Below are 11433 nucleotides of genomic sequence, written 5' to 3'. Positions count from 1 at the left end.
ACACACACACACACACATCATGCTTCCTGCTGTTGCCAGATTACCGGTAGTTCTCGCCCCACATCCTCCGATGACTCTCCGAGGCTGTTAACGCCGGCCCTGCTCTGCCCACACACAGTAAGAACTCTAGGGCTCAGCTCTAAGTCGGGCCTCTGCAGGTCGGAAACACTGGGCTGCAAGCGTCTCAACATCCGTCTTCATTTTTCCTGTCTAAATACTGGTTGGGCTTCGACCCAGGATCACTTTAAATGCATTGATTCCTGTTACTGTGTGTCCCATGTGTGTGATGGACACCTCAGTCAAGAAAAGTAGCTCAACTCATTTCATTATTCATTCAAAATGAAGCAATGTGTTAACTGCTACATGATACAGTACACTCTTAATATCTAAACAACAGTCCATAAGGGTATCACAATTTTACAGTATCTGGGTTTTTTTCTGGACCTTCATGTCTGCTGGGGAATATGTGTGTTTACAGTGTGTGAAAGCCTGGAGCATTCAATTTGGCTGAAATAGCACATAATGGAAATTTCAGCATGTGACAAACCTTTTAGCTGAAATGACAGCGAGGAAACCTGGTCGTAAAATGCAAACGCGCGCACATGCTGGTGGTTTTTGTGCAGTGTTAATGGCCGCTAACGTCCCTCTGTCAAGTAGGAGCTAAGCCTGTGAAAGCAACATGAAAGGTGACCGTTCTGGGGCTTTTCTACGCTTGCGCCCCGGAGGCTAATGCCAGGACGCAGCCACAGGCCCAGTCTGGCTGGCAGAACTCTGGAACCTATACTAAACCTGTATTTATCATATGAATGACGAGCGATTGTCACGATTTAACCCCATGGGTTCTAGTGCAGCCACTGCAGTACAAAAAGCATCATGTTGAATTAAAACATCTGAAATGGTGGAAGAATCTTACTACAGATTGTGTGTTTGAATGTAAATATAAATGTATGGTATGTGCTGGGTAGAATAAAATAAAAAGGGAAATCACGTAATCATGTACTTTATGTTTTAGATTTAAGAGGTCAAAGGTCAGGGTCACTGTGACCTGCTCCGACAGAGGAATGTCTTGATATAAAGGATGCTACTGTATGACCTGACCTCTACCACATCACATGTGCTCATTTGCATTAAACTTCAACCTTTTGAGACATCCAGGTCCAATATTCTTTAGTCAGATGGTAGAGAAAGTTGAGGTATCATGGCCTCTCTTTGCTCTAAAACGTACCCCAGGCCGTCACGAACACAAACACACACTGTTAGGGAAATTGTTAGTTCCCTTCGTAAATCTTAAATAAAGCAGACACAATCAGTTGAGACCTTCTTCAGGATTTTACTTGCAAGGAGTGAGCAGTTTACAGCAAAGGCAACTTCCTCTCACTGAAGAGAATACAGGGATTCAGCTCATAATATGTATTGCATTCTGGGAGGTGCATAGTCACACAGTACTGTACGTAGGAAATATTCTCTGCACAAAGCAAGCATTGGGCTCATCAGATAAGGATGCTACACACCGGTACTCCCTATTTCTTGCAGAGCAGAAGGGAGAAAACTTCAAGGCTATAGCACAGCTAACAAGGCTTCAGCAAAAGATGTTTCAATGATTAAATGCAGTATTTTTCCAACATTTCCCTCCTGTTTAACATTGAAACATTCATTAAACAATCATGCATACATCAGAACAGCACAACTTCTTTCGATTTTCAGTGCAGTCATCATAAAACATGAAATAAATGTTGCAACGTCGTAGGCAGGGTCAAAAGCACAGAAGCACAATATGTACAGCTTAGCGTCCATTTCCGTCGACATCGTGGAGATCCTCTTCACAGTTATCGAGCTTCAAAGGTGTATAGAGTATTTGCCGAGAGTGCATGACTGCGCACACCCTGAGAAGGCCTTGATTCACCATCCTGATGATCATGGCCCTCAAACAGGGAATTACGCACAACACAATCAGCATCAGAACCAAAAGAATCAGTAGAATCGGTCCAAAAATCTTCATCAGAATGTCCATGTGCCAGACCTAAACCAATCAAACCAGGATTTGTCTTTCACTACATCAGCCGCCTGCACATTGGATATGTGCTGTAGGTCACGGAGTGCCTGTTGGGTGACCTTTGCGTCTTGGTCGTCTCCTGGAATGTATGTGCAGCACTTGGGGCCCACTATTGCACACACTCCACCTTGGCTTGCAGTGAGCAGATCTAACACCAGGCGGTCCTTGGAAATAGGGATAGTGCCATTTTCTGGCCTGTAGTCCAGAGCTTTTTGTCTATGGGAACGTCTGATCCCCAGATCCGATCACTTTCCTTCAGATCAATCTCTCGCTTCCGTAGCCGTCCCTTGGAAGTCATCTGCTGTGGTGTTATCACGTAGGAGCCATCTGAAACATAAACAGGGGCACAGCGTCCTACCCAATTGGGTGGAAGATGCACATAGATTGTGTGTCCACAAACATAATTGATATCAGACTGTGGAAGAGTCCCCATGAAATCAGGACCATCATAATAAGGGACACACTGAACCCCCTTTGGTGCCTCAGAAGTGTTGAAATGGGTGGCACTGCGAGTGCAAGGCATCTTCACAGTCTGGCAGTGTTTCAGGGGAACTTCCCCCACTGAGATGGCTAAATCCTTATTCTTTAAAAGAGAAAAGCTGCTGCTCTGGAAACAGTGTCCCTTGAACTGAGGAGGAAAAGGAACATGATCAAATAAGATTTCTGTGGAGAAGTTGGCACTCAAAAACCGTGTATAATTACGACCCTGGTATGGTGGAGGACGTGGAACTAGTCCTTTCGTTTGACCTCGGAAAGAGGCATAGAAAGCATCAGGTGACACCAGTGAACGTAAAGTGTCTGGATATAATTGCTCTCGCTGTGGGTCTACAGGCTGAATTTGTACATCGGGGTTCGCAACAGATTTTGGCATGTTTCCACACACATAACAGCCACTTTCAGTAAAATTATGAGTGCTCTGTTTAGCAAGAAACTTCATGTAACGATACCACGAGTTAGTGTGATACTGGTCAGGAGGTCTCTCCTCATCCTGGATGAGGTCAGGGAGTGGCCTAGCATCAATCAACAGTACAAGGGCAGTTAGTACAACTCCCGTGGCTGGACAGTGTCCCCTCATAGTATCTCCTTATGAGAATGTCCCCCTAAGTGAGAGAAGGTACCGCTGGTTTCTTCACTGCCGTTGAGACGACCAGTGCTCTAAATGCTGCTGACCCCCTTTGTAGGCAGACTTTTCCCCTCCCTCGGTTGGGTTTTTTCTCATGGACAATACTACTCGGTTGCCTGTACCTGTTGTCTTTTTGCAGTCTGTGTTGTGTATCCACCGGGAGATGCCTTCGACTTTGCAGGCTGTAGGTGTTGTCAGCGTCACTCTATACGGGCCTTCCCACCGGGGTGAGGTCCAGTTCTTGCGCTTTATGACTCTGGTGAACACCCAGTCACCAACCTGCAGTGGTCCCTCCTGTGGGCAAGGCATGTCTTGAAAAGCATTTTCAGAAAAACATTTCTTGTGATGTTTTAACACATTTGACATATGGAAGGCATTGGAAGGGTTGTTAAATTTAAATATTGTTCTGATTTGCACAAATGGTGCATAGAGGAGATTATTAGGAAGGAATCTGCTGTAACTCATCCTGGTTCACCCCGAGATTAACATAACATCATTCTGATTTATAGGGATTTCCTCTAAGGTGGGCTGTGGGCACAGCCTGGGTTGTCCAGTTCAGAGCTATTATCTTTCACACCGTCATTGAGCTGTATTTACACTTGTTTTGGATTCCAATCATACACTCTTTTCATTTCCTTTTTGACAAATATGGTTTGGGTAATCATGCAGTCTTTCACATAAGTACACTTTTACTTGAGGTTCTTCCTCATCAACGTCACTCTCACTTTTCTCACCCTAAATGGTCGTCCACCACATCCTCTAAACCTTTTTCTGTAACGTCCTCTCTGTCCACTGTTATCTTGCCAATAGCATTCTTCACTGTCTACAACAAACATTGTTGCTTTTGCTTTATTTCATTGATTTGTATTCAATATCTGAAAATAGACTGTTAGTTTCATACATCACAAAGTATTTTAACAATATGGAATTATAACAGAATGTTAATATTCGTGCACCACTTCCACAACGTTCCATCTAATTAATCAATGAGCTTGTTCTTTCCTATGTTTTAATTGACGCATGCCTTTATATTTATATTTAAGCACATCAATTATATTATTATTGTATTATAGGTTATTTTTTATATTAATATAAAACAATTATTAAATTATATCTATTATATAGTTTCTCTAATATTTCTATCATTTCATTAATATTTTTTATGTCTTAATTTTAATCACTTAATTTGTTCCATACTTATACACCCCTTTAGTGTTTATTTTTAATTCAAAATTTTGTTGTGCATATAGCATGAATTTTTAACTGGTCCCTTTATTATATTCCCCATCTTGTTCTTTTAACTGTTTCAGTTATCAGTTAGTTCTTTTATCCATCAAATTTTTTACACAATTCTACTTTTTTAAATTTCCATCAAATCCAATTTTTTTTTTCCACTAAGGTAAGGTATGTATATATTATTATAGTCGACTGAGAATGTCTTTTAGACATATATTTGGAATCACCTTCAAGGTTTTCACCCTTAGTGTTCTTTAATTTGCTTCACTACGAGGATTGAGATCAACGATCAGTCACAGTGTTCACAGAGATCATCGACTGTGCCAAGCTTCTACAGGAACTAGTTTCCTGCGGACACAGCTGTCTCAGTAAACCAACCTCTCAATTTTGATCTCAATCAGACACACAACACAAAAGGTCTCTGAGACTTCCTCTAAGAAGTTAAAATTAACTTAGAGACCGACAAACAATAACACTTATTTATATAGTCTGATTTACTTCAACTGATCACAGAGTTTACGTTAACACCGTTAGGTTTCCACTCTGCCGCTGCTTCAATCAGACAAACTATCATTAATCTATTTTACGAGGACCCCGTCCTCTTTTCCCTCGTGACCTCGTCACGGAACTTTTCTGAAGACCCAGTCTTCTTTTACCTCGTGAGCCACTCACGGAATTCTTATGAGGACCCGGCCCTCTTTTACCTCGTGACCTCGTCACGGAACTTTCTGAAGACCCAGTCTTCTTTTACCTCGTGAGCCACTCACGGAATTTAAGATACCTTAGGATTTACTCTTTTCATACTCGCCTGATTTGTGTCCTGGCCCTGGTTCAGGATCCCGTCACCTCGCCTCGTCGGACCACCAGCCGACGTCTGACCTGGGCAGGAATTCACCTCCCAGGATTTTCTGCAGGTTCCAAACCTGGCTGTGCACAGACTTCAGTCGCCGACTCGATGTCCCGGCAAAGAGAGGATCTTGGGATCCCGGACGAGCCCCCAATTATGTTAGGGAAATTGTTAGTTCCCTTCGTAAATCTTAAATAAAGCAGACACAATCAGTTGAGACCTTCTTCAGGATTTTACTTGCAAGGAGTGAGCAGTTTACAGCAAAGGCAACTTCCTCTCACTGAAGAGAATACAGGGATTCAGCTCATAATATGTATTGCATTCTGGGAGGTGCATAGTCACACAGTACGTAGGAAATATTCTCTGCACAAAGCAAGCATTGGGCTCATCAGATAAGGATGCTACACACTGGTACTCCCTATTTCTTGCAGAGCAGAAGGGAGAAAACTTCAAGGCTATAGCACAGCTAACAAGGCTTCAGCAAAAGATGTTTTAATGATTAAATGCAGTATTTTTCCAACACACACACACACCTACCCAAGTGTTATTTCTTTCTTCGTTAACTACTTGTTTTCCTGCTGGGCTCAACGTCATTTAGAATAACTGATATATCCCATAAAAGCTTGCAGCGGTGGCCTGCTCAGGTTTACTCTAATAATTAGCCGCAGGCAGACACAATTATATGCTGAGAGAAATATGAGCTGTCACAGAGCATGACACAAACCAAAGGTAATGACCTCATCGGAGCTCAGCAGTAAACTGGATCCGTTCTGTTTGTTTGTAAGCAGTTAAAGGAGCTTAGCGACATTACGTGCTACATAGCTTGTCCTCGTCCTCAATTCCCTGTTTGTTTACTCAAACCACATGTTCTAAAAGCGTTTACTGTAGGTTTTATACTTTAGCGAACAAAGCTAGCAGGGCGATCTGCGAGGCCTGCGCTCCCAACTGACAGCTTTACGGGCAGCTGATTGGGGGATGGATGCCCGCAGAACAGGGGCAGCCCACACCCACAATGGCAGACGTGGAGGAATTCTAATATTAGCATTCAATTATGTACTGGTGAAAAATAATGGCACGCAAACTGCTGATGTAGTGGTTTTACAGGAGACTAGACGTTATCGCAGTGCAGCATCTCCTGCCGTGTGCTTATAAATGGGACACTACAGATGTGGAGAGAAAGTTCGCGCACACACACACACACACACACACACACACACACACACAAATAAAGGACACAAACTGGAAAAATCCCGATGACATCACCACCACTTTACCTACCACTGACTTACACCTATTTATGTGCAGACTGCTGCTGCTGCTGCCTCCAGAACGTAAACACACCGTTCAGGGCGCCGCACCCTCCTACACACACACACACACACACACACACATACACACACACACACACACGCCCATCCAGCACCTACACACCCACACAGTCCCCATGTCTCTGCCCCTACGTAGCGGTGCTCACACTCACAGCGCGTACGTGGAAACTCTCGTCGGTCCTGAGGTGTCACTTTCCAGTCCGACGTCACACGCGTGTTCTCCTGACATTTACCGGAGGTTTCCTACTCGATGCTGGGTTGCTGTTTTTGTTTCTCCGTTCTTTTTTTTATTTCTTCTGTTATTCTCTAGACTCCACCTTTTTCACCTTTGAGCAAAATGGTTTCATTAAAGCAATAATGCAAAGTTATTATCATTGTATGAGCCGTATTCTCAACTATAAAGAATATTACTTATTATTTGATTTCAAGAATATGTGCTTGTGTTTTCATTCTCATCTTCATTTCACTTATTGCTGGAAAACAGAGTCTGCCCCAATAATGGAAATATTCTTCACAGCTGAACCACAGTAAGAGCTCATATCAATGAATAACTACTGTCAATTATTTTGAAATTAACAGTGTATTAAATATAATTGATTTGCTTTATCTCACAAATACAATCAGTACAGTTTCTTTATCCATTATTTTTTCAGACGATCACTAAACAGAATCAGTGTCAACCACCGATCAGCCTTTATCGTCATCCAGTGAGTTCAGTGCAGCTGTGTGTGAATCGTCCTGCTATCTCCCCCACAGTCACACTCTCCTTCCACCTTGTACCCGGTCCTTCTCCTTCTCTTTTTACCGCGGCCCGTTTTATTGCCGTCCCGGCTTTGGCCCGACTGCTGTGTGCGGTCAGCGCAGTTCACCATAAAACAGGAACACGTGTAGGGACAAACACGCTCCGTGCTCCCTGCTACCGGCGCTCCAAACTCACACCGTCTAATTAAATTCAAAATGTCACATTTGATTATTGTCAAGAAGGAAGTTTACTGGTGTGTAAATGTTTTCAGTGCTTTGGAAATATCACAGAGAAATGTGTTTTGGTTTAACTGGTTTTCACAGACAACTAAAAGGCATGTTGAAAAAAATCCCTGTGTCTTTACTACTTCTACATTTTCCCTTTCCTTTTGTGGTATTTTTATGATTTTCCCATTCATGCATTTCCTTTCTCCCATTTTTTCACTGTCGCTCCTTTATCTGGGTTCCTTCTGGCCGCGTCCTCTCTCGCTCTCGTCTCCACCTCATGCCTCACGTCTGCTTTAGCGCTGAGCGCGAGCATGTGATTTGAAGTGACGCGGTTAATCAAGGTTCAGCTGAAGTTGGACACGGCCCACTTCAGCGTGTGTGTTTTACTTTATGCAGATGTGGTGCGTGTCTGTGACTGTGTCAACAGCTCAAATGATTCCTCTGTCCACCGGCCGACGAGGCCGGTGCCACTGTCACAGCTCTACCGCTCAAATGGTGGTTTCAAAGCAATAGAAAGTGGCACAAACATGACCCCGGCTGGATTCTTTGACATCTCAGCATCATCACCACTACATCGCCTTCCTCAGTCGGGTTCAGCAGTAGAGATAAGCTAAACTCCTCCAGCCTTAAAGATAATCTACCAGTGACTGAGCGCCGTCTTGGAAAAACAACAGTTCATGAAAAGGAGCGCATTGGCTCTCAGCCCTGGGCCCAGGAGTTAGCCACAAGTGCTGTGAATGTTTAGCACCTGATCATTTGTGTTCTTTGGACTTCCACGCGCCTCCCCATTGTTATGGCAAGAAAATGGAGGGAGGGATGGAAAGACGGAGGGGGGAGCCCACCGGAGTCGTCACTCGTGACCCCAGGACGGGCGGACGCATGATTGACAAGGCCAGCCCTCGAAGGCTTCTGCGAAGTAGCATCGAGCTACGACGCTGAGAACCCAAGAATGGCTAAAATAAAATCATCAGCTTCTGAGTTTTGAGTCGGGTCATGGTGACGTGTGTGTGTGTTTGCGTGTGCCTTGGAAACAGATGAAAAGTCAACTAAGATGTAATGGGTCCGACGCGAGCGGGTCTTAAAGTCTTTGGTGGAGAGCCGGGCTCTTGTTTCAAAGCGCAGAATCTGCTGTAAGCCCCCGCAGACGCAGACTAAACACAGCGCCGGCCCCATTGTTGTTCTGCACTGTTACAGCCCTCCCCGGAGATCTGGCGGGAGCCATAACCCTCGGCTACTGCGACGGGCAGCCAATAGTCACGCTCCTTACTGACGACCCCGTCGGCCGGGTCGGGCGCTGGACTGAAAAATGATGGGATTACTTCTGAGCAATCGAATCTTAGTTCGGTTCGACAGATGTCAACTGATTTCCCAGCACCAATAGAGGAGCCAGGAACACGGTGCGGTTTCCCTTTGTGGCAGAAAATCGATTCAGCATGTTCATCCGGGCCTAAGCGTTGTATTTTAATGCTTGGACAAAATGTTTCACACGTCCATTTTTTACTGCCTTATACATGACTAGTCACTCCATCTTCATTTTTTTCCCCCATCAGTTTCCATCACGTGCCGTTCTGTGGTTCAAGGACCATGTATACACAAGCTAGCCGTTACGGGAAAGGAAGGGAACAGTGTTTACTGGAAGAGGAGGCCCGTTACTGAAAGTGCAGGACTGTCGATAGGTTAAAGGTCAGACGTTTGTTCCATCCATTATGGTGAACATCCAGTCAGACGTGTTCCTTCAGGCTGCTGTATTCGTATAAATGTATATATTTGGTTTGAGGGTGTCTGCGTCGCCTGCTGGGCTCTGGGTTCCATCCCTGTCTGTGAATCATGCAATGAATGAAATGTTAACTCGGTGATTATGGGTCATTACTCAGAGGTCCGGTTTCAGCGGCACCACTCAATCTTACATTCAGTTTGTGTGTTTACAACATCTCAGCGCAGGCTCTTTTCCTTGGGCCGAGCCTCAGATGAAAATAAACATCTTACTTTGAGGACAACCTATGCTTTACCTTAACTAGCGGAGGCAGATAGTGAACACGATATGGCTACGATTTAGATGCTGGTGGAGGTGGGTTTTAAAAGGCAACTGTGTCAACTGTCCAACCAGAGAGACCTTTTAACACATGGTATATGTGCACATGCTTGAAAAAACATGGAAGTAGCTAACCGGTCAGTTCAGTCATGGGAACAAAGGAGACTACAGAGTGGCAGCAGTGGAACTTAGTTAATGTATATTTTGACAAGCATTCATAAATTTGATTTCCTGTTCAATCTGACTGTGTAGTCATTGATGACAAAGTACTCAGTATGTTGGATGATAATAAAGCAGCTACAGGAACAACAACACAGATGGATGGATGGATGGATGGATGGATGGATGGATGGATGGATGGATGGATGGATGGATGGATGGATGGATGGATGGATGGATGGATGGATGGATGGATGGATGGGCGGTTTAAATCTGGATCTACTACGTTTGCTGACTGTATTTCTACACCTCAGAATAACATTGGTTTCTGGTTTTAGAGTAATTAAATAAAATGTGTTACAGAGGAACCTGAAAGAAGAATTGGGACCTTCTCTGAACAAAGCCTTTGAAAACAGTGGGTTTCTGCTCAGGTTTCTAGCTACACAGCGTGTGGTCAGTTGTCTGGATCCTCTTTAATATGGTTTGTTATCCTGCCAGCTTATGTTCCATATGCGTGTGAGCACCCGAATGAACCAACTTATCCAGAGTATGAAGCACACGTCCGTACTTTATCCATGCGCTTTAGCCGCCATGCGAGTCGGTTATCAGGCAAAAAAATGTGAGGGGAAAACCTTGACGAGGACCATTAAATGAACACCAGGCCCCATCAGCTAAAGAGGAAGATGACATGGTTATAGTGAAAGAAGCTGGTTCATTATCGTTAACTGTGTATTAGATGGTAGATGATGATTTGATGGATATTTAATAAAACATGCAGATGTGCTTTTATTTTGACATGACGCTTGACAGGATGTTTCAGCCTCATTCTCCGCTCTCTGCTTCTTTTTTGGCAGTTCTTCATGCTGTCGCTGTTGCCAAGCAACTATTGAAAACTATTGTTAAACATCATATTATTTTTAATTGCTCATACTTGGCAAGGAACCGGCTTCAACAGAACTCTGCCCTCCAAAATAATGAGGCAAACTGGGGCTGCGGCTACAAAAACAAGGACAGGGATCATTCTGAGATGTTGGACAGGTACAATAAATACAGCAGCGAAGTGAAAGAGCATCATTAACATGGAAGCCACCTTTTTCCTCTTTCTACTTTAAGGCCTTGTCACATTTAATATAAGGTTAATGCAAAAAAGTTCCTCCGTAGCTTTTTGATATATTTTTTTCATTTTTATTTATTTATTCTTTCAAATGTGTAAAAGCAGTTGATATACCAACACACATAACTTTGCACATATAAGAAAATGCATTGCATTTGATCTTATACATGCTTGAACAGAGTAGAGAGGATAAGTTACAGTAGACTCATCGAGTCCTACCTCATGACCTCACCTTTTCAGTGTTGAAACCCATAATTTTATAACCACTCATACCAGTTCAATGTTTAGTTTATGTTTAATGACAATGTATAATGTGTGTAATTTAAATTCAATGCTTGAACCAAATACTGTAGAAGACGTTTCAGTCTCTTCCTTTTTTCTTTTACAATTTAAAGGACATATGTCTTTCACACTGAGCGATCCACCTTCTTGAAACCTATAATGTTTTTCCCACTCATGGAGACATGAAATGCGCTCGTTACCATATTTGCGCCTCATTCATTTTGCAATGCTGCTGTGTTATATGTTATTGGAGATAACTTTGCTTAGCTAATTTATACATTAGGTGGATT

The 11433-nt window shown here is 43.4% G+C and overlaps 1 protein-coding gene across 2 annotated transcripts; it reads right to left on the bottom strand.

The window, feature by feature from the left end:
- Positions 1 to 1310: 1310 nt before the first annotated feature.
- On the bottom strand, positions 1311 to 5796 carry LOC129603385 (uncharacterized). Of its 2 annotated transcripts, none has more exons than XM_055504382.1 (2): positions 5125 to 5796; positions 1311 to 5028 (listed from the first exon to the last, which is right to left on the bottom strand). In XM_055504382.1, exon 2 carries the CDS (start codon positions 3126 to 3128, stop codon positions 2202 to 2204), a length of 927 nt encoding a protein of 308 aa, XP_055360357.1. In that variant the 5' UTR covers positions 3129 to 5028; positions 5125 to 5796; the 3' UTR covers positions 1311 to 2201. The 2 variants fall into 2 exon arrangements, with proteins under 2 accessions (XP_055360357.1, XP_055360356.1); XM_055504381.1 differs by having other exon boundaries at positions 1311 to 5068; positions 5164 to 5796.
- Positions 5797 to 11433: the final 5637 nt, after the last annotated feature.

This window comes from Betta splendens, chromosome 19 (assembly GCF_900634795.4).
Source record: "Betta splendens chromosome 19, fBetSpl5.4, whole genome shotgun sequence".
In the NCBI taxonomy this organism is placed as follows: Eukaryota; Metazoa; Chordata; class Actinopteri; order Anabantiformes; family Osphronemidae; genus Betta; species Betta splendens.
Note: the sequence above shows the minus strand (reverse complement) of the source record. Positions and strands in the feature narration are given on the sequence as shown.

Excerpts from the sequence above, each read along its gene's own strand:
- LOC129603385 (XM_055504382.1), bottom strand. The coding sequence starts at position 3,128 with ATGAGGGGACACTGTCCAGCCACGGGAGTTGTACTAACTGCCCTTGTA.